Source organism: Sesamum indicum, linkage group LG12 (assembly GCF_000512975.1).
Source record: "Sesamum indicum cultivar Zhongzhi No. 13 linkage group LG12, S_indicum_v1.0, whole genome shotgun sequence".
NCBI classification, from domain to species: Eukaryota; Viridiplantae; Streptophyta; class Magnoliopsida; order Lamiales; family Pedaliaceae; genus Sesamum; species Sesamum indicum.
In genome coordinates, this window is record NC_026156.1 from 531043 (window position 1) to 556218 (window position 25176).

The 25176-nt window shown below is 37.8% G+C and overlaps 5 protein-coding genes across 6 annotated transcripts in view; 2 read left to right on the forward strand and 3 right to left on the reverse strand.

The window, feature by feature from the left end:
• Positions 1-4258, forward strand: part of LOC105174811 (kinesin-like protein KIN-14N) — a gene marked incomplete in the record, with an annotated part of 5984 nt that extends 1726 nt beyond the window's left edge. The window contains 12 exon segments of the mRNA XM_011097010.2: positions 131-334; positions 874-1083; positions 1162-1236; positions 1370-1516; positions 1659-1797; positions 1897-2006; positions 2357-2518; positions 2592-2803; positions 3034-3115; positions 3226-3330; positions 3411-3515; positions 3840-4258. Of these exon segments, the coding sequence (XP_011095312.1) occupies positions 131-334; positions 874-1083; positions 1162-1236; positions 1370-1516; positions 1659-1797; positions 1897-2006; positions 2357-2518; positions 2592-2803; positions 3034-3115; positions 3226-3330; positions 3411-3515; positions 3840-4019 (1731 nt within the window).
• On the reverse strand, positions 4324-5539 carry LOC105174812 (photosynthetic NDH subunit of lumenal location 3, chloroplastic). Its single transcript, XM_011097011.2, has 3 exons — positions 5089-5539; positions 4650-4939; positions 4324-4574 (listed from the first exon to the last, which is right to left on the reverse strand). Exons 1-3 carry the CDS (start codon positions 5495-5497, stop codon positions 4476-4478), a joined length of 798 nt encoding a protein of 265 aa, XP_011095313.1. The 5' UTR covers positions 5498-5539; the 3' UTR covers positions 4324-4475.
• On the forward strand, positions 7795-10947 carry LOC105174813 (transcription factor ILR3-like). The gene is made up of 5 exons (XM_011097012.2): positions 7795-8146; positions 9440-9502; positions 9831-9908; positions 9992-10154; positions 10350-10947. The coding sequence occupies exons 1-5, from the start codon at positions 8010-8012 to the stop codon at positions 10617-10619; spliced, it is 711 nt and encodes a 236-aa protein (XP_011095314.1). The 5' UTR covers positions 7795-8009; the 3' UTR covers positions 10620-10947.
• On the reverse strand, positions 11775-14826 carry LOC105174814 (probable galacturonosyltransferase 12). The gene is made up of 6 exons (XM_020698350.1): positions 14497-14826; positions 14036-14094; positions 13666-13821; positions 12882-13472; positions 12506-12808; positions 11775-12353 (listed from the first exon to the last, which is right to left on the reverse strand). The coding sequence occupies exons 1-6, from the start codon at positions 14705-14707 to the stop codon at positions 12069-12071; spliced, it is 1605 nt and encodes a 534-aa protein (XP_020554009.1). The 5' UTR covers positions 14708-14826; the 3' UTR covers positions 11775-12068.
• On the reverse strand, positions 16254-23549 carry LOC105174815 (autophagy-related protein 18f). 2 transcript variants are annotated; one of them, XM_020698327.1, is made up of 8 exons: positions 22597-23548; positions 19767-20231; positions 19253-19681; positions 18676-18912; positions 17764-18594; positions 17500-17666; positions 16910-17246; positions 16254-16441 (listed from the first exon to the last, which is right to left on the reverse strand). In XM_020698327.1, the coding sequence occupies exons 1-7, from the start codon at positions 22807-22809 to the stop codon at positions 16979-16981; spliced, it is 2610 nt and encodes an 869-aa protein (XP_020553986.1). In that variant the 5' UTR covers positions 22810-23548; the 3' UTR covers positions 16254-16441; positions 16910-16978. The 2 variants fall into 2 exon arrangements, with proteins under 2 accessions (XP_020553986.1, XP_011095317.1); XM_011097015.2 differs by lacking the exon at positions 16910-17246 and having other exon boundaries at positions 22597-23549.

The following is a 25176-nucleotide window of genomic DNA, read 5'->3' on the forward strand; positions in this document are numbered from 1 at the left end:
AGCCAAGAAGACAATGCTAGTAATGTTCAGAAGGTTTGAAAAGAATTCTTACAATCGAAAGCATGTTTCCCAGTATTTCTTCTACATTTCATTCTAAATTGTGTCATTTTGGGCTTTGTTGCTTGTGCAGATACAATCACTTAATGATATGTACAAGAGGTTACATGAGTACAACACAAGCTTACAACAGTACAATAGTAAACTTCAGTCAGAAATTCATGCAATAAAGGAGACTCTAAAGCATGTTGAGCAAGAGAAGTCAGCTATTGTAGAAAACCTAAGCACCTTAAGGGGCCACAGTACTTCTCTGCAAGAGCAGCTTGCTTCCTCGAGAGTAAGTTCCTTGTATCACTCTTTGATGTTTGCCATGGAGGTTTTGGCATATTTCATTCACCATCCAGGACTGGATGAAGTGCTATAGTGTTATTTCATACTTAATATTTTGCATGTTGTTTGTGATAGGGTCCTAAACAAGTGACTTGAGCCATAAAACATGTTTCTCAAGACTGATTTAAACATAATAATTTTCTTGCAATTGTTGTAAGCTCAGGTCTGGCATTTGATAATTTATGAGCGGCTTCAATTTAGCATCAGCTGAAATACCTTGGTACTTTAGTAATAATTTACATTTCTTACAAGGTGGCCTAAAACTTTATTGAACTCTAATTGTTGTTCAGTCTTGGTTAGTTAAGTCAGTACATAGTTAAACTAGCTCTGATATGGTGATGTATGTTAGTTCTATGTGTTGAATGTTTAACATAACCTTCTGTAATTCATCATTTGCAATAAGACATATGCTGTTGCTATTTGCTAATTTGCTGATCATATTCCACTTCTTCGAAATACGCTTACCAATGCTTGATCCCATAAAAGGCATCGCAAGATGAAGCTCTGAAACAAAAGGAGGCTCTAGGCAGTGAAGTTACATGCTTGAGAGGCGAGTTGCAACAAGTAAGAGATGATCGTGATCGGCAATTGGTACAAGTTCAGGCTCTATCAGCTGAAGTAGTAAAATACAAAGAATGTACTGGAAAATCCATTGCTGAGTTAGATAGCCTGACTACAAAAACAAATGAGCTGGAGGTTTGATTTTAAATACCTTAATGTTAAATAACAAACTGAAATGCATCTTTAACAGTTTTTATGTTTCCTTTTTTCTAGTCAACATGCTTGTCCCAGAGTGAGCAAATAAGACGATTACATGAACAGCTGGCTTTTGCAGAAAAGAAATTGAAGGTTTTGACCTGGCAATTTGGTTTTCTTTGATTTGTTCATATTGACAGGAATGTTACTATTGATTTAGGATTGACTGACTATTTATTAACTGTGTGAAAGTATTTACTTCTTATTTTTGTTTATTGTTCTGTAGCTGTCTGATATGTCAGCAATGGAGACGAGATCTGAATTTGAGGAACAAAAGACTATTATTAGCCAGCTACAAAACCGTCTGGCTGATGCTGAATCAAAAATTGTGGAAGGAGAGCAACTCCGCAAGAAATTGCATAACACTATCCTGGTACCAATTCTTGCATAAAAGAGTAATAAACATATTTAATTGTTTATTTGATTTTTCTTCTCAGAATTGTTCGTACTTTGAAAGTCTATATAAGAATCTTTTTTCAGTGAGATTGTTTACTGGGAATCATTTGTCAATATAGGAGTTGAAGGGGAATATACGCGTCTTCTGTAGAGTGAGGCCCCTTTTGTCTGATGATGGAGTTGGAGCTGACACAAAAGTCGTCTCCTTCCCCACATCAATGGAAGCACAGGGTCGAGGCATTGATTTGACGCAAAATGGTAAGTCTTACTCATAAAAGAGTCGGAAACCTGAGATATTTTCTTAGGATACAATAATTTGTTGTTTCCATTCCCCCCTAATTTATAGTTTTTCATCAGGCCAAAAGCTTTCCTTCACTTTCGACAAAGTGTTTGTGCCTGATGCCTCCCAGGAAGATGTTTTTGTGGAGATATCACAGCTTGTGCAGAGTGCCCTTGATGGTTATAAGGTGATAAATTGCCTGCAGAACTCCATTATCTTTTATTCATTCTTTAATATAGAGACTTACGTTATACTACATAAGTTTTAGGTGGATAATCGTAATTCTCAGAGAACTCCATAATTAAAATCTGTAACTTTTGCCTGCTAACTAAATTTAATTTTTATGAGATGCTTTCAGTAATTCATGTGTGTATATGAATAGTGATCAGCAGTTACCGTCATTTGGTTTTGTTTGGTCGCTGTTTCCTGGACATATCTCCTTTTACATCATGAAGAAACCATTACTTGTGGATAATGAAAAGTTGATTCGGAAACGCGAGTATAGAAACTGTGTTAATCAAAGTGCACTCTGTATAGGTTTGCATCTTCGCTTACGGACAAACTGGCTCTGGTAAGACATATACGATGATGGGCAAGCCAGCACCAATTGATCAGAAAGGTCTAATTCCACGATCACTGGAACAAGTTTTTGAGACAAGGCAAATTCTTCAGGCCCAAGGATGGAAGTATGGAATGCAGGTAAATCGGGCGTTATTTCTTGTTTAAATAAGTTGTTATGGTGTCAAATATTTTACTATCATTCACTTTTCAGGTCTCAATGCTCGAGATATATAATGAAACAATCCGTGATCTGCTAGCACCAAACAGATCAGGCTTTGATGCATCAAGAGCTGAAAATGCTGGAAAGCAGTATTCTATCAAACATGATGCAAATGGCAACACTCATGTTTCTGATCTTACAATTGTGGATGTTCACAGTAGCAAGGAGGTCTCCTATCTCTTAGACCGGGCAGCACAGAGCAGGTATCGTCACATGTATCTTCATTCATTCATTTCTTGACATAAGTATAAGCCTTCTTTTGGAAGTAATTTTTGCAATAAATCAAGTTGTTTAACACCCTCAGTGTCTTTCATGGAGGATGGTTTGATAACATGCTAATAATTTGATTGCGAGTGCATAATCAGAAAGCTGGAACCCATTAAGCACTCATTCAAGATATTGATTTTTTCCCTTTGTATAACTTCATTTTTAGGTCCGTAGGCAAGACTCAAATGAATGAACAGTCCTCGAGAAGTCATTTTGTCTTCACACTTCGAATAACGGGTTTTAATGAGGTAGCTAGCCTTGTTTTAAGATACATCATGTTGTGATTTTGACTTTGTTGTAGTTTACAATTTAATGCCGACACATTCTGTCATCTGTGTGTTCTCTGGTGTGTTATTAGAGCACTGATCAACAAGTACAAGGCGTTCTCAATCTGATTGACCTTGCTGGTAGTGAGCGTCTGTCTAAGAGTGGGTCTACAGGGGATCGACTGAAAGAAACTCAGGTATTAGAAGAGAATTATCTTAGTCCACTTGAAGAAACTTACCTGTCCTGATATTTTCATTTCTCATTGAGCATTCTCAGGCCATCAATAAGAGTTTATCTTCATTAAGTGACGTCATATTTGCCTTAGCAAAAAAGGAAGAGCATGTGCCTTATAGGAACTCCAAGCTGACCTATCTTCTCCAGGTAATCTTTCAGTCACACTGCCAGTGAACATGTTCTCTTGTGAGCGTTTGTGCAACTTATTTTTAGAGGATTTTCTGGAGCATTCACCTAGTTATGAGGAAGCAATTATGAAAAGCCTTGACTATAGGTGGGGAAGCCTCCACGTTCTACCACTTTTTCTTACCTTCTAATGCCAAATTACATATGAAAAGGGGTCTGATTCCAAATGTTTGAGTTGTAGGACCTACTAAAAAGGCTGTAAACACAATATTAGTGTGTAAACTTGATCACACACCTGTTGCTGGCATTATCAGCTTTGCCTGATTAGTTTTCTCTCTCTTTCAGCCTTGCTTGGGTGGAGATTCAAAGACTTTGATGTTTGTGAATGTGTCCCCAGACCCTTCTTCTGTCGGTGAATCACTTTGTTCACTGAGGTTTGCAGCCAGGGTGAATGCTTGTGAGATAGGTGTTCCAAGGCGCCAAACTAACCTAAGATCTTTAGATTCTCGTTTGAGCATTGGCTGATTCTTTTTGATGGAATGGTTATTCTAGATTCAGTAAAGTGTGTTGGTTACTGAATGACATTTTATTTGTAACTGATAACATAAGGCACTTCTAACTGAGTTTTGTAATTTGTATAGTGGAAAAGCATACTGGCTTTGTATCAGTTTGTACCACAGCACAGGGCTCCATCCCTTTTCTTGGCAGAATGTATTAATTGTGAAGATGTGTATTGATGATTATTACAAACTAAATTTAGTTAAGAGCCTCTCTTACAAGTCTTAAGGTTCTCATTCTTGCTTAAGTATATATATAATGACATTAATGCTTCTCCAAATCAAATCAAAGTGTTAAAATATTTCGAGGCCAATAAGTCGATCCTCTTCTGAAATTGCTCCTATTCGTAGTCCAGAGTACAGAACATCTTAGATATCTTAAACTACAGTACATGAACAGTAATGTTTTGGTGGTCATGCATGTTTATGCCATTCGATTCATGACCTCTTGCAGAACTAATGTGGTAGCTTGATAACTTGACTCTGTTTGAGACACATTCTGCTTTCTGACTGCATCTTCAAGCTGCCAAAACATGAAGACAATCAGAGGAACACCAAATATTGCGCTGACCCATGACAATATATTTACTGGGATTACCTTCTCAATGTTGTCAAACAACCGATTGGCAAGATCGGTCAGAGACTTCTTATCATCTGCCGGTGCTGCAGAAATCACTTCGTCAAAATCAAAGTACATAAACGTGGACTTGAGTCGCAGATACCTCCTTACGTAATTCCAAGCGTCTTGTTGTGCAATCAAATCCCCCATTGCTATGAGGTCAAAAGCATATCTTTTCAACCTGTGCATTCTCCCTTTAGTCCCAATATTTGCAATGTAGATTCCTTTCTTGAGAAAAGAACGAGTTCCCGTCTCTTCATTGTTAATCTCTACACAAGAAAACAAAAAAAGAGAATCAAATACAACTGTTGTAGAGTAGTAATTCCTCCAAGAGAAAAAAACTTCTTTCAGAAAAATGTAAAATGAAGGAAGATAAAGACGCGTGTATATATATAATCAACTTCTACACGTAGCATACTGTTGTTAGCATATGGTACTGGTAAAGGGCCTGTGAGCCAAAATCCATTGTCTTCCGCTAGAGATTTTCCAATGCTGATGTTCCCAAAGAGTGCGATTGAGGCAAGTCCTATTGCAAGTCTTCTTGTTGCCTGAGCTGGGATTTCTTGAACTTCATCCTTCTTCTTATCAAGAAAGCATGTAATTCTACTCTTTTTTGGATTCTTGTCTATGCCACGATGCCTAGGAATGGCAGGCAGGGCCTCAAATATGCCATTCAAATTGGCTGTAGTTGCCATAACTGTTCTCAACTTCAGAAAGTGTTCACCAGTAGGGTACACTATGAATTTGCTTTTGCAATATCCATTGCAAGAGTGCCGGCTACTACTGTCCACCAAAGGTATATCCTTACAGAAGGATAAGTTTGTCATTTCCTTAATACCATAACGTACTAAAACTTGTCAAGAAACTTCCAAATTCTGGGGAAGGCCTACATGTGATGTCCCCTGCAGGAAACCATGCTTATCACAGATTATGACTTTGGTGGCTCTAAAGGCCAATCCATATTGATGGGTATACACATGTTACCCTTGCGGAAAAGACCAGATTAACCTTCATTAAGGGTATTTTAGTCATTACGCGATCAAGATCCGCGTGTTTTATAGCGGGCGGGTCGCGGAGGACCCGACCCGAATCGCACAGACTGGCCGAAGACCTGGACAATGATAGCCGTTCGATCAGAACACACGCCGATAAGATACGGCCACGTGGCCCAGTACTTGACGTACAGCTGTGTTCTATAAATAGACCCCGATACGCCATAAATGAGGTAACTATTATGCATTAATTGAGATCGAACTTTGAAATCGCATACATTTCACTCGATCAACCTAACTTGAGCGTCGGAGGGTCATATTCGGGGACGTGCCCGACGAGCTCACGGTTCGTGTTTTATTCTCAGGGGACCCAAAACCTGTTTCGGAAGAGTTAGTCGACCCGCAGTGAGATCGTCTCAGGAGATCGAATAATTCAACCCGGATTACATATCATTGCATTATCAGCTGCATAGTTAACTGCGTCTAAGTTTGGTCAGAAAAGCATCGTTTATCTAAGCTATGACCTCAAAACACACATCACCCTCTGCAGTTGCGACGTTGTTATCAAGTGCAATTGCTTCACCTCTCAGCAAATCCCATAAGCAGGCATGAAATTTATCTTGGAAAGGTCTTCAATCCATACTTGTATGTATAAACAGACAAAAGGGAGAAGGAATAATGTGATATCATCTTGCAACACATGACTACAGCCCACCATGTAATAACATAGTCCTTGCTTAGAAGACCTGTTATTTTACCCTTCCCACACGATCTTTGAGCTATTGAGGATTGTAATTAATTCAATCTGCGTAATGCTGACATCTTGAACCACAGTCAAGTGGAGATAGTGGATGATGACAAGTTGTAGTATGGATCATTTGTATAACAGTAGTTGTAATACTTTGTGAGTGATCGGCTCCAATTCATTTTGATGACATAAGAATGGTTCTAGAAGATCTGACTCATAAAAAGGAGTCGAGTAAGAGGGTGTTTGGTTAAACTTATTTAAAAGATCTTATAAGCTTATATAATATAATATGTTTTTAGAACTTATAAAACATTACAAAGTATTTCATAATTTTTTTTAAAAAAAAGGGCTCATAAGCTCTTTAAAAATAAGTAGGAAGTTGTTGACTTAATTTTTTAAAATTTTAACAAATTGCAAGGTCATACAAATACCCTCTTAATAATTCGATCTATGAAATAACCAATCGAGTCTTATGCTTCAGGGCAAGACCCAGATTTTGCAGCTTGAATCTCGGGGCTTGGGCTGGACCGACCCGTGACCCTTGAATGCAAAAGACACCCTTCATGCAAAAATAATTATTAACTAAACGATATTGATGATTTTAAAATGAATAAAATTTGGACTTAATATTTTAATTGAATTATTTCAAACGAATTTTAAGATATCACAATCATTGGCATAAGAGACTATAATTGTCCTCTATCTAATTGCATAAATGTTTACTTACAAAGAAAGAAGACATGAATCAGTTTGATAGCAAGTGGGTGGACCACAAGAAGGCATATTGTCTAAATTTTTAACCACCACTCATCTTCAATCCTTTTTCTTATGATTGTTGACCAATGAGATTTCGACACGACAGATTTTCTCTTGACATCAATATCCTAATGCTCCACCTGAAATTTGAAGATTGGGTGGGGAAAGATGACGATACGTACCCCAATCCCAAATATTCCCCAATTTCACCTTTCTCATCTTGCTTTTATTATCATCCCACAATTATTTTATTTTATTTACTATCATTATTATTATTATTATTATAGATTATATTTCTCATAAATAATATCTACATTACAACAAAGCGGTATGAAAATAATTAAATTTGGGAAAAAAAATTTCTATAAAAAAATTCAAGAAAATGTTGGCGGGTTTTTTATATTTATTAAATAAAGTGGTTAATTTAATCTTTATCTCTACTTATTAATTTCAAATTAGTATTGTAATTGGGCTTTGAAAAGTGATTAAGGGCCGGGCCCAATTCACCTAACGGGCTGAAACTGAGTTACTTGATGGTGGCCCAGTTGACTTCATTGGCGATACAGTGCGTCTACGTCACCGCGTCGCGTGTTTTTGTGGGGAATCTTGTTTTTTTTTTTTTTCTCTGCAAATTCTCATTTGCTTCTAACAATTTTCGTTTGATTAATAAAAAATAATAATTGAGTCCCATTGAGATTGTGCTTTTTTCCCATTTCAACTCACGTGAAAATCAATTTTCTCCCCAAATCCGAAGCCTCTTAAGTTCCAGTCAGCGCAGCCCCCTTTTGTTGAATATCTACCGACGCCGGTAAACAGTTGCCCTTTTTCCGGCGTCTGATCGGAATGGTTTCACCGGAGAATACGAATTGGCTGTACGACTATGGGTTTGATGATATCCATGTTCCTGATGGCAATTTCTCAGCTCCAGCTTCTGGGTTTTCCTGGCCGGTGCAAGCCTTGAATGGATCATCCAATGTTAGGTAGTGTTTCAATTCTCTTTTACTACAATTTTGACCATTCTGTTTGTAATTTATGAGGTTTCTGTCTTTTGTGAGCTTTTGGTGGGTTCGTGTTCTCAACTGGAATGGTATATTTTTCCTAATTATTATGTTATCGATTTTATGGGTTTAGTTCCATCGAGTCAATATATGGTTTCTGTGGGTTCTAATTTGGTTCTTCTGTAAATTTTGTGTTACTTCATATTTTTTCATGATTCTCGATGGTCTGGTGTAAATGTATTTGTATTATCTATGGTTGTATTTTCAGAATCAAAGACATCTTCAATCTGAGTATTTATTTTATATTAATTTTGACATTTAGTTCTGGTTTTGGGGAATTTTTTATCCGATTTTAGTGCGGCAGTGTCTAGGAATTATGTGGAACTTATAAATCTTTTTCATAGATTTCCCAATGTGCTTTGCTTTGGACGGTAGAGTTTGTTGCATTTCTTGTTTACGGTACAGGTTTGCAAGATGTATGATTCAGCGATTATATTAGTTACTTTACAAGACTGTTTTCACATGTTGGATTATAGTCTTTGAATAACGGCTGAAATTCTGAGGTTTAAATTATATATCACCCGAACATCACCACGGTTCCCCATAGTGCTAGGAGAAGACTGTGATGGGTACTTTCTTGATTAGTTTTTGTGCAAAGTTTGAAATGGAGGTGATGACTAAGTACATCCTTGATAAGCACTACAATGTGAGAATAATATCTGTACTATTTTCTCTCTCCTTTTGGCATTGTTTGATGCTTGTACGCCGGCAAATGTAAACAAATTATGTGCTAGGAATCTAGCTATGCGGGTAAATGTATGTAACCATTGTGTTCACACTTCACACAGCTGTGATCTTGGAAATCAATCCTTTCTGAACTTGGTTAAGTAACTGTAGTGGAATGGTCTGTGTAATTTCTGAGATTGAGTGATAACTTGTACACTACTTAATATGTGCTCGAGAGATAAGTTTGGATAGTTCATTTGTCTGACATTAAGCTTTCAAGCACCTAGTAAGGTGCAAGTTTCTAGCGGTTATTGTTTGTTCTGATGTATTAATACTCGAGAATTGCAATTGATATATGAGGGATCATTCTTAATCATTTTAGCTTAGTTTTCACAAGTTTCAGGATTCTTTTTTGGAATATTATTCATACTCTCTCTCTCTCTCTTTACACACACACATTTCTTTTCACTTTTGCTTTCACATAATCAACTATCAATTTTGTCACAGCTCATTTATTTGTCTTTCTTTTGGTGTTTTGTCTACTAATAGTGTCGAGATTGATGGATCATTTGGGGAATCAGATGTGCAGAAGGAAACCGGCTCAAAAAAGCGGTAAAGAACCCTCTCTTTCTTTAATTGTATTATTTGATTGAATCTGATTAGTTGCTCGGTCTGACGATAAAGGTGACTACTTTTCAATCAATGGTCTGATGTAAGTAGCGGTTTGCTTTAAATGCATGGGGATCCATCTGCTTATTAATTTTGCCCAGGGTCTCTGCTTAATCATTGTATATGGCAAGGTAAATTTAATGGAAGGGAGAATACAGTTAAAATGTGAGGTTGCAACTTAACAAGTTACAAGTAACTAGATGGCTTCATATTCTCTTTAATCACACCTTCATTCTTTGTTCAATACGTCATATAACCTATTTATATACAGTGCTAGAACTGAGCCATGTGCTCCATCAAGCTCGAAAGCCTGCAGGGAGAAACAACGGAGGGACAGGCTAAATGACAAGTAAATGTGTTCGATGCTTGTTTCACGTTGCCGATTCACCCTTTCTCTTTTTACTTCTAGTAACTGCTTTGGCATGTTTCCAGGTTTATGGAACTGGGTGCTCTTCTTGAACCTGGGAGACCTCCCAAAACAGATAAGGCTGCTATTCTGGTTGACGCTGTTCGTATGGTAACTCAGCTACGAGGTGAAGCTCAGAAGCTCAAAGACTCAAATTCCAATCTCCAGGAGAAGATTAAAGAGCTTAAGGTAAGACTTGCTCTTTTTCCTGAACTTTGATGTCTGAAAATATCTTGGGTGGAATATGATCCTGCTTCTCCAGAAACTAGTCCTTCTGAACGAAGTCAATCTTTTCTCTGTGTAGTTTACTTTTTTGTTTAGTTTGCTGTAAATATGTCATAGACCAAAGGTAATCATTACCTGTTTTTTCACAATTATTTGCAGGCTGAGAAGAATGAGCTTCGTGACGAGAAGCAAAGGTTAAAGGCTGAGAAGGAGAAGCTTGAACAGCAGCTAAAGACTATGAACGCCCCTCAACCTGGATTTTTATCAGCTCCTCCTGCCATCCCTGCTGCGTTTGCTGCTCAAAGCCAAGCTGCGGGCAACAAATTGGTGCCTATTATTAGTTACCCTGGGGTCGCCATGTGGCAGTTCATGCCACCTGCGGCTGTTGACACATCTCAGGACCATGTGCTGCGCCCACCAGTTGCCTAAACTGGCAGCTATATCTTGCATGGTGGTTTCTCTTCTGATCCAGTTGTTACAATATTTGTCCATGCTCTTGACTGTATTAGTTTATGCTCAAATATCTAACTTGGATCTGGTGAATCATGAAGACCAGCTGACGTTGAACTTTAATCCAGTTTATTCTGGTTTTTGTTTGTAAATTTTGTGTTTGTGTAGTTGTTTCCATAGATACCTCCTCCTAGTTTAGGCTATGCCTTGTAGCTATCCGGGATCAGGCACTGTGATGGAACTTGATTCTCCAATCTGGGGAGAGAAAATTTGCCCACTGTAATCTACTTTAACATGGTTTTGTCGATTTCCACGACTCCACCTGCGGACACACTTCACCATAGATGCTTCCCTTGCACCTTTTTCACCATTCTGGAATGGCTGATAAACTCCCACAACGACAATCAACTCAAAGCCAGCTTCCAACATCCGACGGGAAACTACCCTCTTACTCTCTTTTATTTACTGCTACACAACATCAATGACTCATTTGATGTCCTGCTCTAACGAAAAACTGCTGCCCGAAATACCAATCTTATTTTTGTGCCCTCAATGTTCCCGCTCATTTCCCAACACACCCACCACAAAAGAAGAATCTATTCTACATCAACAACCCAAATATTACCGGCTGGCCAAGCAAATGGCACAACCCAGATGCAGGGTCGAACTTCCTGTCACCCTAAGCATCTTCACAACTGCAACTGTCTATTGGTGTCAAGGTTCAAAGCACTCTCATCCATCACTTGAGACGATGTTTTGTAGAATTTGATGGCTGTGAGACTCCACATTTAGGAAATCTGCAAAGTTCTTGGAGAACTTGGTCTCTATTTTAACTGTACAGGCGAAAATGGTATTAATATTGTACAATCTTGTGCCGCTTGTTATATGACAACTTTAAAATCTTTTGGTGGAAACTCGGTGATATACGGTTTCTTGAATTCTTGATTGATTATTAGCTTGCAATTCTTTGCCCTGATACGTTCTGTCTCCCTTACTTATTTTCAATTTATCGATATCCTGGCATTCTAAATATTTCATTTGTGGTGAGATAGAATACTGAAAGATATCAATGTGGTGACAATTGGAAATATTGGATAACATTATACTTCCCTATTGCTTGTTCTGACCTCTGAAACTGACCAACTTCTGTTATTTAGAGGATAGAATTGTTGTCTGCAATGTGTAACGACTAAGATCTGATGATCACAGAATAAATTGATTATTCCTTCTGAACAAATGAAAAATTGAATAAATTTGTGATATATTTAAGAACTCAGAACCAAGAAAGAGTTCCCAAAATTTTGAGTCCTGTGGCTGTTATCATCTCTGCAAGAGATTCCTATGTTTCTGCAGAACTTTCGATGTCTGTCCTGCTCTCTCATGTACAGGTATAAAAGGGTAAAAATGTTCTCCATCACTGTGTATTTCCTAAGATGCTCTTATGTGACAGCTCTTTATGAATCTGTCAGAGAAGTCAACATACTTTGTCCATAGAGGCCGCAGCTGTGGAAATGCTATATCTAACCAAGGCTTTGCTCGACCGTTGAAATGGATGACACCAGCACTTTCTGCGTCCTCAATGGTTGTGTTGTCCTGGTACCCTAATCCCAGCATGTGCCAAAAGGGATTGATAATGTGGACGTGGCCATGGAAAGCTATGAGACCTGGAGGTAAGGTTCCTAGCTGCCATAGACTTAGGTCCGACTTCAGATTCTGCAATGGGAAAAGAAGGTGTCATTAGAGACTCTGTTGATGAATTTCAATCTCATCCTTTGTCTGTTAATATTTGTTGAGGACTCATAGGGATATGAAGGTCTTAAAAATCTTGCTAACAGCTGCACTCCTGATGTAATCTGAAAGTTTACCTCTTCAAGCCAGAAATGGTATGTCCGGCTTATGTTTGTTTTCCTCCAAGCTTCTAGGTCGAATATATTCATGCCGTAGGCCCATGCACATTCATTAGGATCAAAGCTATTTGCTATTAGAGGATGAGAAAAATTCAGATAGCTTTTGAATCTCTTTGACATTACAAATTTGTCTTCTCCCCTACATGTTTCCACAGCTCCATTCACTTTCCCGTTCATATCAATGTCCCATAGCGGTGAAAGATCAGTTTGAACCACAATGTCATCATCCAGGAAGACTACTTTGTTAAGACTTGGAAACAACTGCATTGCAATTGCACAAGTTAAGACAAACTTTCAAGAATGCTAGGAAAAGCTATGTGACAGAGAAACTGACCTCTGGCAAATGTATACGAATGTGATTCATCACGGAATTGTACTTGGGGCTTAGTGCCTGCAACTTAGCAGCAATAACATATGGTTTCTCTGTGTTATTTGCCACAATGGCTGATGATCCTCCCCTAAACTGGGAGCGTACTTTTTGGTCTTTCTCCATTGCTTCCAAGACAGGGACCTTCCCCTTTGTAAACCAATCAAAGTGGTGCAATGCTTTAACCTCAATGATTGCGGGTGTTAAAGGATGGAGCGAGAACCATGCCTGCATTGGATAATAGGTCTTTCTGTCTGTTATTATATGTAGGACAACCTTTTCAGGGTGCAATGAGTTGTGAGCAAGGGATGATGCAACAACAGATGCGGCAAGGATGTTGTCAGAGGCAAGAACAAAGTGAAAGAATGAGTTATCAACGAGGGCAGGGACTAATTCTGCTGAGGGAAGTTGGAGGCGGGCATTGGCATTGATAGAGTGCTCGTTTGCTAGTTTTAGAGCAAGGCAGTGCAGCTGCTTAGGTATGCTACTCGATGCCACATGTCGATACAGGTATTCCTGGATTTTTGCTGTTCTTGTTCTCTGTTCGAGGAGTGTGACCTGTAAGAACATGAGAGACCTGTCATTAGAATATCTTAAGCATTGTAAGAATGGCAACACAATCCCTTTTAACTTGTAGACTTGATGGTTTATTTCCTCGTGTGTGTGTGCGCGCGGGCATGAACGTGCACAGATGAATTATGTTTATCTCTGACAAGAAACTTTTATCAGAAGATCCGTTCATCCACAATACCATAGCTTTGAGCTTGACAGCAAAAGTTTTGGCATCAGGCCGTTCATCCTTCATTTCTGCAATAAAATCTTCTAGAGTTTGAGGAATTTCTGGTCCTAATTGAACTCCACCTTGATCAACAGGTTCTTCCAGTACTTGATATATCACTTCTGGCACCTGAGAGAAACCATGTAATTTATTATTCTCGTACATTCTGCTCAGACATTCAATGTAGAAAGCATATCAGCAGCATGGATTTGAGAACTTGAATTGGGAATTCATTTCTTGATACAAATTTCAAGTCTTCAACTCCATGCTGCCAAATGTGACTTAATGATGATCCGACATCTACAGAAGAAATATTAACGTAAAGCAGGATTCCGGAGATTACAGTGGATTCGAGTACTCTTCTTCCCAAGATTCTTGGTCCTAATCTTTTCCCCAAGCAGCCTACATTTGACCAGAAACAGGCTTTTATCAGAGATCAAGGATTGGCCACATGTAGAGTATAATATGAAATAATGGCTCCGCAGGAATCCCAACAGATTATGGCTAAAAGTTAAGCACCTAGCACATCAATGAGTATTTTGCATGATCATACGGATATTATTACAATGATGATCTGGTTATATAGCAGCTATGAGTTATCAACTTTGTAAAGACCGGTGAAACTTTTAACACTTTGTTTGGTATAAGGAATTCTGGTGAAGACAGAAAATGCAATGTAATTAAGAAAAATTCATTGTTCTCGTAGAAAGGTGAATAGGAGAAAGTTCCCTCATTTCTTTCTTAATCAATATCTACACGACTGATCACATTCATAAATACAGACAAATCAATAAGCAAACATACCTATAGTCGAACAACCCGTCTGTCCATCAATGTTGTCAACAGCAGCTAACACGAACACAAACCGGAGAAGAAACGCAGCGAGCAAAACTGAGTAGAAAACCATGCGATACGACAATCTCCTCGACCCAATCTTCACTTTCATAAACTCCCTAACACCTTTTCCAGGCAATACAGTGACATGTCTCAAGCTCGGCGATATATGCAACTGCATTTCCACTCTTTATTTTTTCTTCACAAAATGTACAAAAAAACCCACAATGAAATCACAAGACAGTCTTAGCTAAACATTCATTCAGCAATGCTGCCAAGAAACCTTACCATGAATGTAAGAGAGAAAGGCTGTAAAAGGAAGGTCCTGAGGATGTTTAAGGTTGCTGTCACTCACCTAACCTTGCTTAGTATGGAGGTTATTGATTAGTTTACACTGAGGTTTTTTATCTTTTTCTTTTATGGCTGCTGTTTTGTCAGAGAATAAGAAGTTTGTTCGAGAGAAAGAGACTGGAAACTGAGAAGGGCTCGTGTTTTTTTCTTGGTATATATGGATTGAAGGGATGGAGAGACTTATGGTTCGGTGTTGCTTCACTTTGCCTCCACATCAAGTATATTTGAACAATGCTAGTGGTCTGTTTGGGCTTTTGATATAACAGGGTTTCTGAATGGAAAATGACTTGTTCATGCATTGCTTTTATTAATAAGGTTTCTGTCTTGTTGTATTTAAGATTGAAGAGCTTTTTCATGGGTTGGTGGCTTGTTGGGCATCGTGTGTATCTTGTATGGTAATAATAATCAAGAATGCTCTAAATCATACATGACAAAGGCAGCCTTAAATTAGTTTTTCTAGTGGAAAAATAGTATTTTGCAAGGAATGGGATTTGGGTCTGGGATATAATTGCCAGAAATTTGATTGTTGAAATTAGTAATTCTCTCCTTAAATGCAATAAATTATTAAGGAAAACATATACTAATAGTATGAGTTAATAGTTGTATTACTTGTGGGAGTATTTATAACCGGTAAAATGCGACTTCTTCATGCCTTTCTTTTTTGTTAAGTCTTTCTTTTTAGAGAAAAAAAAAGGTGTTTTCATCAAAGCGACTCAGATAAGGTGAGGAGGGGGTTGGTGGGCTGGTATTATCTTGTATGTGGTGGAATGAAACTAGCCTTTGTCACGATTATATTGTATCTTTGCAGGTATTTATTATTAATGAGGGTTAATTACATTTAGATTTTCTTTTAAAATGTTAAATTATTGCATAAAAACGTTAAATAAAAGGCAAGCATGCAATTACTTTTGCTACCGTCAAAGTTTTGTCCAAAATCTAACAAAAAAAATATCAAGTGTAAAAAATGAATTTTTGGAGAGATTATAAGTGTAATCTCATTTTTTTTAGGAAAAAGTATAACTTCACCATAAAGGGTTAATACCGTATTAATTATTCTTTTTTTGGCAGTTTGTTTGATTGAGGATTTGAGTCTAAAGTTTCGATTGTTCATTTAGACAAGAATTTAATGATTTCTTTCTTTACCGGTTCATTCAAAGATAACCTTTATTTCGTCAGAAATACTTAGAAAAACAAATTAACTTATAAACTTGACGCCAACTATTCGTTTCTTCTTTCACTTTACACAATTTAATTTATATCTCTAATCCTTATAACTACTTAATTCATTTCTCATATTTTTTCCGTACTATTATCTTATTCAAAGAGATATCGAAACATATTTAAAATGGCTAAGAATTCAAGGCAAAGCAATTAAATTAAACAACAAAGAAGGCAACATACTGCGCAATGATGGAATTAGTATTTACATATTGAAGCTTGGATTATAATCCGAGGATTTATTTACAAGCACAGAAAAGAATTCAACACCAGAGCTATGAATAAACACTTCCCCTTGCAATCCAAAGCCTCTCATTCTCACTCCACTACATATGGAACTTCACACCTGCCAGACATAAAACATAAGACATTACTCTGATTTGAAGCCGAGCAAGGCCTGTAATACGATCATCCTTAACCCACATTTCTCGGCAGAGACTTCAGCATAATGATTAAAGGAAGAGAATCAAATGAACATGTTAGCTCGTATTCCAGTGCCATAAACACTCAATGCACAAAGCACCGAAGCAAGCTTACAGTTTGCAGATAATGAATAAACACAGTCCAGCAGTGCTTGTTGGCATCATTACCAACTTACCATATCAAGTATAAATTCTTGTTTGTAGTTATTCTACCACCAAGTCATATTAAGTTTAGCTCGACAGCAGTTGAACCAAATATTTCTTCATTTCACAATTATTCAACTGAAAATATATTATAATCACTGCAATGAAACAAACCAATAGAGGAGCACAATGAATATGGAAGGCTTCTACTAACAGAATTTTTAGACCAGGGCCCTCTAAGAAATTACCTTCAACCAAATCTATCATGCTCTGCAAATTGTTTCTCCATTTTCACGCCATCTCTATTATGTACATGACTAAGTTGGCTCAACTATCACAGAGTTCTCTATAGTATTTACAGCCTCAAGCTGAGCGTTTTCCACTGGGGAATCTTTAGTATTCACAAAGCCCCCACTTGTTTCCGTGGACAGCAAAACACCATCCTGTCCTGGTTCGTTAGAACTGTTGTTAGATTCATTCACTATGGTAACACCATTGGATATGGAGGCAAGCCTGCCATTCCCAGATGCATCAGACCCCTGATACTCAAACTGCTCATTATTGTTGTCTTTCATAGCAGATGTCCTAAAAGAGAGGAACATGATGATTTATGAATTTTCACTAGACAAAAATTAAAATTTTGAAAGTACAAATTACAACAAAACATAAAAGAAACCATATTAAGACATCCATTCAGCTCATCACGCAGAGCAAAATAAAGAAAAGCGAGTGGGACAGTGTCTGGTAAACACAATGCCAACCTCTCGTAGAAGATAATTTCATGATAAACAGCATGAATTTCCAATTATAAGCAACACTCATATGAAATTGAATATACCTTCCCCATTGATATTTGGGAGCATGAATATAATCAAAAACTGGAACCAAGTCCTTGGACCTTGCTTCAAGCATACGGATTGGGACTCTCTCAATTTCAGTCTCTCCATTACAAGCACCTTCTTCGTCCATATTAGAGCCATCAGTCAGCATAGATTGGAAATATATCTGCCCAAATATAGTAACAACATTAAAATTTCACTCGTAAAAAAAGATTGCACAACATGCAGAAAGTTATCTCAACTTATCAGCAATCATGAAATACCTCTGATCTAGCCCATAATGGATTTTGGTTCTGATGCATATGCAGCTCAGCTTCAGATATATACATTTGATTCTTTTCTTCAATAGAAATCTTTTCTTTCGTTCTTGTACTCAAAATGTCCAAAAATACATTATTTTCCTGTTTCATGCTTTCAGGATATACTTTATTGCAATCTGAATTTCCATTTTCTGCATACATGTCCACATTATTTTCTCGTTCCCTGCCATTTTGCTTTTGACAAATATTCCACTTTTGAATTGACTCCACCATTATTCTTGCATTGCCCTCGATACCAAATTCACAAGTGGCACTTGCTCCAGGAAAAGACATCGATCCGTTATAAGCAGGAGAAATACGCAGAGCATACTGTGTCACACAACCAGCTGGTGAGAAAACAAGCAAGTAGTAGTTTCTCTTCATAGAATTGTTATCCGCACAAATATCATTGCCTTTACAGTTGCAGAACACTGATGTAATCACACCAGAGAGAGAACTCATCCGCCCAGTTGCAGCTGCTGCAGCACCAATTACAGTGTTTCGCCAACCATTACTTCCATTCTTTATTCGGGTGACTGCAGAGAGAGTAACTGGAGGGCCAGATGCACAGATACTCTGTTGAGTCAGTATTTGTAATCCTGAATTTGGTGATCCCCAACCTGCAGGCTTTGCCATGAAGATGGATCCACTGTTTCTGGGACTAACGCAAGCATCACTGGACTGGAAACTAACCAATCCCCCAGACAGAGCAATAGCAAAAAGGTGACTTGTCCCTCTTAACGAACTTACCATAATCCATTGGCTATCACTGCTAAAACTTACATCCTGGATAACCTGTGAAAGCATTACCACAATAATTTCTTATTCACCTATAAAGAGGTTAAAATCAAGAAAAAAACAAAGTTATGATCTTACAGCATTTGTGAAACCACGTTGCAGTCTGTAAAGATGGACATAAGAAGGTCTAGAGGTAGCTCCAGACGAGCCTCCTGAAAGTTCAGGCATTATACGGAAAACATTTACAGTGTGTCCTTGAACTGAAGCTGTCACCAAGAGGGCACCACTGGGATCAAAGCACAATAATAGAATGGGACTTTTATGAGCCCTAAACTGTGCAATCACAGTTTTGCCAACAATGTCTCTGACAATGACCTGACAGATTGTCGTGCCCACAAAAATAAGCTCAACAAAACATCAAACCAAAGTGCACAAAGAGCAATACAGCGTGAAGCAAGAAAAACTCATGGCACAAATGGACTCCAACCAACACTAGAAATGGCATAACTCAGTAATTAGATATTTTACATCTCTTGGCCCATTACAATAAAGTTGAGAAACAAATATGTCCAAGCTCAGTAAATCATAGTCATGATGGGCACAAAGAATTACAAAGCAGTTACTTTGATGGGAAGAGCAACAGTCTAAGGAAAATAGAATAACTGGTTTCTACTAGCCATAAGATAGACAAACACTTCTGAAGAAAACAACATACCATTCCAACGCTGTCTGCATCTATCAAATGTCCATTGGCAACACCATGTACTTTACCATGTGTAGCCCCTGACTGACAGTTGCTGCCTTCAGGTAATAACTCGGAGTAATACCTTGATAGCTTCTTATACCCCATGTCCCCTAAAGTCACAATACCAGCAGCCAGTTGCTTGCTTGACTCTTTAGCATAATGTGCAACGAGATTTCCACGTGAACTGGGACAAGGAAAGCTAGCGGAGGGGTCAAGACATTGTGGACTCACACGCCCAGAATTCGAAATGACAACTTGACTCCCACTATAAGCCATCCACCTGGGGCCCACAGCCAAGGGCCCGAAGCCTATACTTCCTGGTCCATAAGATCCTGTAGCGACAGGATTTGTAAGGACCGTATACTCTCTCTCTAACGAAGCAGCATCAAAACAATGTATCTGCAGAACAAGCTTATCACTGGACCCCAACAAGATAAATAAACAATTTGCAGCTTAAAATAGATTTTAAGCAAAGTTAACATACCTGAGATGATTGTAATACAGCAACAACCCGGGAGCTACATCGGACTAAATGGACAACTGATCGAAATCTTAATAGATGTACATATGATTGAGATCTCAAGGAATAAAACCAAACTAAAGTAGGCACACAACTACGATCAAGAGACTCTTGGCATTGTTGGGTGGACCCATTACAAGGAATACCAGACCCCTCCTGAATGTTATTACCTCCAGAGAAAGATGCATCAGCACAAATAATCAGCAACGGGTGACGGTCTGCAAACTTATCAACAGATTGCTTTGAAACCATGGGTTTTGGTAACATTTGCATAAAGGAAACTGCACCATCATGCCTGGAGACTATGTTGTACACATTGTCAGCAACTTCAACATCCCAGACCTGAAACCCATAACTGAACCCCAGCAAGAGTACCTGCCGTGTGATGCCTCCTTCAAGCTCTACTTTGTCAAATCCAGCCCAGGATACCTTTGGAAGATAGATGAATATAATTGAGTAACCTCTAAGAAGCAAATATCAGATACATTGATTCTAAATGCCAGGCCAAAAAGAAAGGAAAAGTGCTCGCAAGCAGCAATAGCCAACTCCAGTGCGGTTTTACAGTGCAAAGTAGTCACTTGCAATCATCTTAAAACGTAATCTTCAACAATCACTGAGAAGCAGTCACTAAAATCAAACCAAACTTCTCACCAAAATCCTAAAACAAAACTCAATCTGGCGATTAACCAAGGTTTGGTAAAACATGATTTTTAAAATGACTGTTAGACCAAGAGTAAAAAGAGTGTCCACTTCTAAGCACAGAAAGCCTTTTGTGCAGGAAAATATGAATGGCCTAAAGGTAATTAAACAAGAGACAATTTGCAGGGGATTGCACGAAAGCATAAATTTCAGGATGTGCACTTCAAGGCCATTTGCGACTTGCCTTAAGTTTCAGTATAAAGCCTAGTCAAACAGTCACACTCATGAAATTTGCTTAAAACTTTGAAAACATTTACTCATATCCAGTCACGCTTTTACTTTGTCTCTAAGTTCAAGTATTGATAGGTTTTTTTGTTAATTTAGTTTAAAAACAATAAGTAAATGAAGCAATTTTTTGAAAAACTAGGTGATAATGTGATAAGAAAGATAAAGACTAGAAGAAAGATAGAAAAAACCAGCTCAACCAATGCAATTCATAAGTTGTCATATCAATGTCACAGCTAATTACTCTAATAGTTTCTCCCAGACTAGTTATTTGAGCACCCAATGTGTGCTTGAATACTGTCTGTATTAAAACAAAGAATTAATAATATATATAATGGCTTTATGTGTGAATCAAAGATTTTAAAATATAGCACACTAGATAAGGAGCAACCAAAATTGGAACTAAGATGTTGTTCAATAAGAGTGCAAATTATAGATATACCTAGGGGGTACCAAGCCCATTATTAGCCAAGAAAAAATTGAAAGATCCTGGGCGAGTTTATAGAGGAGGAATAATGCACAGATAGTCTACCTGACTGATTCTCAGGGAGCAATGCTCCTCGCAAATTAACTGTTCGGCTAAAGCATAAATATCCAGCATTATTGATTAGAGTTGTGACAATATAACTGATGAAGCTATGAGTAAGGCACTGACAAGAATTGATTTGACAGGAAACTCATAATCTAATGTTCAAAAACTATTTAATTACTAAAACTAATTGTCACAGCTTTTTTCCGATAAATATGCTTCACTAATTGTGAAACAAGCATTTAAGTGCACAAATTTTCATTTTTGCTTAGAATAGAATGATTCTCAATCCTGTATAAAAGCCTCGACATAATGGGGAAAGTACATATGCTGAAAAACAAGAGTTAACGACAAAAATCGTCCAACCAATCAAAATGCAGAAACAGCTACTTAATGGACTAGAGGAACAAAACCAGTAAGTTCCAAACAACATTGTCAAAGTAAATACATTGTTCAACCAGCCGCATATGCGGACATAACCAAATTAATTGAATAAGTTCTTCTAGTGCTAAAACATCCAGTTGCCATAAGTACCTCTATCCTGTAATCCCAAGGTCCGTCCGAACCGACACAAGAAGTACCTAATATTTCGATAATGACTACAGATACTGGAAAACTACGTCATGTACCAAGAAGAAGGTGGCGACAAACACTTCCTCACTTGAGGCACAAAGACCTGTAAGGTATAGTTGACCTATATAAAACAAATTGAGATGGCAAGAATATTTCATATTAACTAAACCATTTCTGTGGAACAAATGCAACCTCATTATTGTCAGAGATAACTAGTTTAGTTTTGAGAAAAAGATTCATATCCCATAAGGTCTGCTGGAGTCCTAGCATTTGCAATCTAACAAATATAATCACAACTCTACACCTAAAACTCGCATACAGAGAGATATCACTTTTCTCCCTCTGAATACCCTCAAATTTAGCTATAATTACATCCCAAGGCTGCATGCAGAATCCACTGGTGGCAACAGCTCCTCAGCTACAAAGGAAATATTTGAGGAGATAGAAACAAACTAGAGAAAATCTACCTAGTAAACAGTGATGCTATGTATTCCACCTGCATGATGCAATATTCATCTAAAAAAGAATATCTAAAAGCAATAACATTATTACTAGTAGCAATGATACTAACTGTTGTAACTTAACCTCCCAAGAACCAACTTTTCCAAGTTGGAGCGCAAAGGCTTCCCACTCAACCCTAGACTTGCATGCAGCAACAAAATTCAGTAGATCATGAACTCAATTCTAGATGTACCATATTAAGAGTCACTAATTTATATATATCAAGAATACAGGAGAAGGCGGAAAGATAAACTTCTAGATTCTCACCTGATCATGTTTAGTTTCAGTATCCCTCTCCACAACTGCCGAGGCCGCAGATGCAGCAGACCTCACAGTGGAAGCAACTGTCGAGGCACCAGATGAGACAATCTTCAGGTAACTGGAAAGAGCCTTAAACGAATTCGGAATGATCCCATTATTGCCCTTCCCCGGCCGTGGCACAAGAGCTCCACCATCCCCACCAGTACCACCATTCCTCATTCCCGAGCAAAGAAACCAAAGCAAAGACCCTCCGTAGCAACCACCAAAACACACCGCACACAGCTGCTCACACCTTTCGCCTCCCTAGAGAACATAACCCCCGCAAAACTTGTCCTCTATATAGAAATACTTGTAACTTGCCCCGGGTAAGATGAAAGCCTTCAGCTTACAGGTGTCCACATCCTTTAGCTTACAACTCACAGCACCATCTAAAACCATGCAAGTTCCAACAAAAAAACGGTTCGATTACACTTGCTAAGCCGTCGTCTTCTGCTTCTTTACTTTCTCACATTAATCACACCACCAGAAAAAAGGACAACCTTTAATCAAGAAGTAAAAACTGAGTGGGTTCTTTGTTTTCCCCCCCGCAGATTCTGATAACATGAATCCTAAATATAATACAGAAGAAGAAAAATTCCTAAAAAAAACTCCTCTGTTGCAAGTATTTTTAGGGTATCTATCTCTGCCTATATCATATACCAAAAAGACCAGAAACCTAACTTCAAAAGAAGTCCTTGACAAATAAGTAAAAATAAAAGAATTTATACAAAGTATCAGCAATCAATCAAACAAAGAATACACACAAACTGAATAAACAAATTCCCAAAGAGTCCTAACTGAATTAAATTGTTAGGGTTCGAGGAATCCGTGAGACTTATGATTGCTCAGTGTAGAGAGAGAAAGGTAAACGTATGTATTGTGTATGTATAGGTTTAGAGAGAGAAAGAGGGAGATTTGAAGCAATCTGATAATGATGCATGTGGGTGAAGAAACAAATTACTTTAATAATAATTAATTAAAAATAAATCAATTAATTAACAATTTTAATTTTGATTTTCCAACGAGAGGAGGTGAAAAGTGAAAAGTGAACAGTGAAAACAGAAGACAACGGAGCACGTTTTTCCCTTTGTTTTCGCCCACCACCTTCAAACCCATGTCAGTAAAAATTCAAAATAGTAATTCAAATTTTACAGTTACCTTTTTACCGAGTTATCCACACTCAATCCAGCACAATAGAAAAGTGATAAGTACCCGCGGTTTCTGTGGTGATTTGGCCACGTGGATTTCTCAAAGAGCGAGTGGAAATAGAAGTGTAGGGCGTTATGACTCTTTTACTGTTGGGATAAAAGTTGATTGTTTCGTACTTTATTTTGTATATACAAATAATACAGACTAACTGCATCACATTAGAATTTTTGGACCTCTAATAAAACATTCAAAATAAACAATTACTTTAATAATAATTAATTAAAATAAATCAATTAATTAACAATTTTAATTTTGATTTTCCAATGAGGAGGTGAAAAGTGAAAATTGAACAGTGAAAACAGAAGACAACGTGTTAAGTTGTGAAGATTGATTTGAAGAAGAAAAGGATAACCTGATTCAACTTAGAATTCCCAAGTTGATATATGTATGAAAATGAAAAGAAATAATTTATGTAAATACACTTTTAAAAATAATTAAATGCACTCTAATAATGGATTAACAATATTTTTTGTTAGTTGTTCTATTCGAGGTGATAAATTTAAATACATTATTCAAATAATGTAATATATGAATTAACCGCGTAGAATAGTTATATTATTTTATATTTTTTGAAGTGGAGAAAAGCTAATCAATCTTCAAGTGGGAGATTGTTAAGTTGTGAAGATTGATTTGAAGAAGAAAAGGATAACCTGATTCAACTTAGAATTCCCAAGTTGAGTTGGAGAAGGATAACCCGATTCAAAGTTGAGTTGGAGAAGGATAACCTCATTCAACTTAGAAATCCCAAGTTGAGTTGGAAAAAGGATAAGTCATGGCTATATATACTACTCTTATTAGCATTGTTTTATAGAGCAAAGTAGAATAGAGTAGAGAGAAAAGAAAGAGTTGAGACGAGGGTGAGTGTTGTTTTTCACGTGTGGTGAAGACTTGCATACAAGTGTGTGTGTGTTGTACTCCTCAATTTTTCTCCTCTTTGAGTGTTTTCTCCTGGCTTGGTATCGCCCCCAGACGTAGGATTTATATCCAAACTGGGTTAACAAATTCGTGTGTCTTTTATCGCCTTCATATTCCACCTGTTATCCATCTTAACCCGATCCATTTCCTAACAACTGGTATCAGAGCCTGGTTCAAGGAGTTAAGATGGAGGGAAAGTTTCCAGTCGAACGGTTCAATGGTTCCGACTTTGGGTTTTGGCGTATGCAGATGGAGGCCTACCTGTACGGGAAGGACCTGTACGAACCACTTGCAGAGAAGTCCGAGAAGACGAGTGATGAAGAATGGAAGGTGCTCGATCGAAAGGCGATGAGCGCAATAATCCTGTCGCTCTCTCGGAATGTCGCCTATCATGTGAAGGGAGCAAAGAGCACGAAGGAAGTT

Coding starts and splice junctions, on each gene's coding strand:
- LOC105174812 (XM_011097011.2), bottom strand. CDS start 5,497: ATGACAAACTTATCCTTCTGTAAGGATATACCTTTGGTGGACAGTAGT. Junction 4,940..5,088: donor AGTACCATATGCTAACAACA/GTATGCTACGTG, acceptor TTTCTTGTGTAG/AGATTAACAATGAAGAGACG. Junction 4,575..4,649: donor TGTTTGACAACATTGAGAAG/GTAATCCCAGTA, acceptor ATGTTTTGGCAG/CTTGAAGATGCAGTCAGAAA.
- LOC105174813 (XM_011097012.2), top strand. CDS start 8,010: ATGGTTTCACCGGAGAATACGAATTGGCTGTACGACTATGGGTTTGAT. Junction 9,503..9,830: donor GAAACCGGCTCAAAAAAGCG/GTAAAGAACCCT, acceptor ATTTATATACAG/TGCTAGAACTGAGCCATGTG. Junction 10,155..10,349: donor AGAAGATTAAAGAGCTTAAG/GTAAGACTTGCT, acceptor AATTATTTGCAG/GCTGAGAAGAATGAGCTTCG.
- LOC105174814 (XM_020698350.1), bottom strand. CDS start 14,707: ATGCAGTTGCATATATCGCCGAGCTTGAGACATGTCACTGTATTGCCT. Junction 13,473..13,665: donor CTGTCAAGCTCAAAGCTATG/GTATTGTGGATG, acceptor ATGTTCTTACAG/GTCACACTCCTCGAACAGAG. Junction 12,809..12,881: donor TTCGTATACATTTGCCAGAG/GTCAGTTTCTCT, acceptor ATTGCAATGCAG/TTGTTTCCAAGTCTTAACAA.
- LOC105174815 (XM_020698327.1), bottom strand. CDS start 22,809: ATGAGGAATGGTGGTACTGGTGGGGATGGTGGAGCTCTTGTGCCACGG. Junction 18,913..19,252: donor ATGCAGACAGCGTTGGAATG/GTATGTTGTTTT, acceptor ACAATCTGTCAG/GTCATTGTCAGAGACATTGT. Junction 18,595..18,675: donor AACGTGGTTTCACAAATGCT/GTAAGATCATAA, acceptor ATGCTTTCACAG/GTTATCCAGGATGTAAGTTT.